The sequence below is a fragment of the Polistes fuscatus genome, unplaced genomic scaffold, assembly GCF_010416935.1.
Source record: "Polistes fuscatus isolate 324 unplaced genomic scaffold, CU_Pfus_HIC Scaffold22, whole genome shotgun sequence".
Classification (NCBI taxonomy): domain Eukaryota; kingdom Metazoa; phylum Arthropoda; class Insecta; order Hymenoptera; family Vespidae; genus Polistes; species Polistes fuscatus.
In genome coordinates this window covers 1730072-1732082 of record NW_025113099.1, presented here as the reverse complement: position 1 = coordinate 1732082, position 2011 = coordinate 1730072, and the positions used below count along the sequence as shown (strand labels likewise).

At 27.1% G+C, this 2011-nt stretch overlaps 1 protein-coding gene across 1 annotated transcript in view; it reads left to right on the top strand.

Moving 5' to 3' along the window:
* LOC122517908 overlaps window positions 1-2011 on the top strand; it is an 81654-nt gene that overhangs the window by 41540 nt on the left and 38103 nt on the right. The window contains exon 2 of the mRNA XM_043636525.1: window positions 537-589. Coding sequence (XP_043492460.1) covers window positions 556-589 — 34 coding nt within the window. The 5' untranslated portion in view covers window positions 537-555. The remainder of the gene's footprint in view (window positions 1-536; window positions 590-2011) is intronic.

Sequence of the window (2011 nt, the reverse complement as noted above, 5' to 3'; positions counted from 1 at the left end):
AATAAATATTTTTATAATATAATATATCTATATAATATTAATAATAAAATTTAGGAAAAACATTTATCGTTCGAGTTTATTTCGTTGATAGTACAATTCAAATTAACGAGATATCAATTTGTTTAATTTTCTTAATATATTCCGATTTATCTTGTAAACAGGAGATAGGAAGATAGAAAGATAGAAAGATGGATAAATAGATAGAAATGAGAAAGAGGGAAGAGTAGTACGGTTGTAATATTTGCACCAAGTGGCAAAGGATATTTCAGTAAATAATTTAATGTATAAAACGTATAAACACGTTTGAGCAAATGGTTTATTAATACGGTCCAATAATTTTCTTTACCTTTGATCTTTTTCTTTCTCTCTCTTTCTCTCGTTCTATCATGTTCAATAGCTCATTAACGTGTTTCAAGAAAAGAAAATATATTTTCACGCATAGATATTACTCGTTATCTAATTATTGTTTCAATCTCGACGGATGATATTTCATGAAACGGTATACCTCAATTGTTTTTTCTTTTTTCTCGTTTCAGTTTTCAGCTCAGAGAGATTATGACAGGAACATACCGGAGATCGGTGAGTACAGGTATAGAATGCAATATTTTCTTTTCTTTCTTTTTTTCCTGCATGTCTTTTCTATCTTTTTTTATCTTACATCATTTCATTTAACACAGGTACACGTTTTTTCTAGGTTCTCGATTTTCCATACTTAAAGTTCATCGTAGTTTTTTTTTTTATTCAGTTAACCTATTACTCGTAAAATCACAAATACATAGACTATGTATTATACATACACACGTGTGCGTGTATATTAATACATGAAAAATAAGCTTTTTATATTTTCATCTTATAAATCTTTTCATTTTTCCTGGTCTGCATAAAGTTTCATGTTGTATTCAAAGTTAATCGTAGTTTTGGTGATAGCAAGCCTAATTTCATAAACTTACAAATACACACATATATATATACTTGTATAGAATGTAGATACGTGTGTATATATGTGTAGGATTATACACGAACAGTACAGTGTAAGAGTATTAAACCACTAATCTACAGATTAACAAATATTAGTTCATTATCCGAGTTATTCGGTCATCATAAATTTGATGCCCTCGTTTTACCGACTATAACAAGAGAAATAAGTGTATTCCAGGTAATTAGAGAAGATGAAAGAGAGAGAAAGAAAGAGTGAGAGAGATAGAATGATAGGGAGTTCGGATCTATTTGTATAATAGAAAACTCGTAAGGTAGATTTAAACGTTTCGAATAAATTTCAATTAGGTGTATACGTATAGTATCATTGTATAGTATTATTTGATGATTATTTTATAACATAAATCATTTGAATATTAAGTAAAATATACAATTAATTTGTTAATAATATTTAACTCAATCCTTTGCCATAATTACACCCCCAACACACACATATATATTTTTATATTATATTTCTATATACATCATACATATGTGATGATATAGTTGTACTATAGTATCACGTTAATCATTTTTGTATAATCCAAGATAGAATCTAATATTCGTAAAGCAAGAAATTGTGCACTAATTTGTTACTGATATTTAACTCAATTCTTTGCCATAATTACCAGCACACATATACTTTTATATAACATATAGTGATACTATACTATCACATTAATCATTTTTGTATAATCCAAGATAGAATCTAATATTCGTAAAGCAAGAAATTGTGCACTAATTTGTTACTGATATTTAACTCAATCCTTTGCCATAATTACCATCACACATACACTTTTATATAACATATAGTGATACTATACTATCACATTAATCATTTTTGTATAATCCAAGGTAGAATCCAATATTTGTAAAGCAAGAAATTGTGCACTAATTTGTTACTAATATTTAACTCAATCCTTTGCCATAATTACCAGCACACATATACTTTTATATAACATATAGTGATACTATACTATCACATTAATCATTTTTGTATAATCCAAGATAGAATCTAATATTCGTAAAGCAAGAA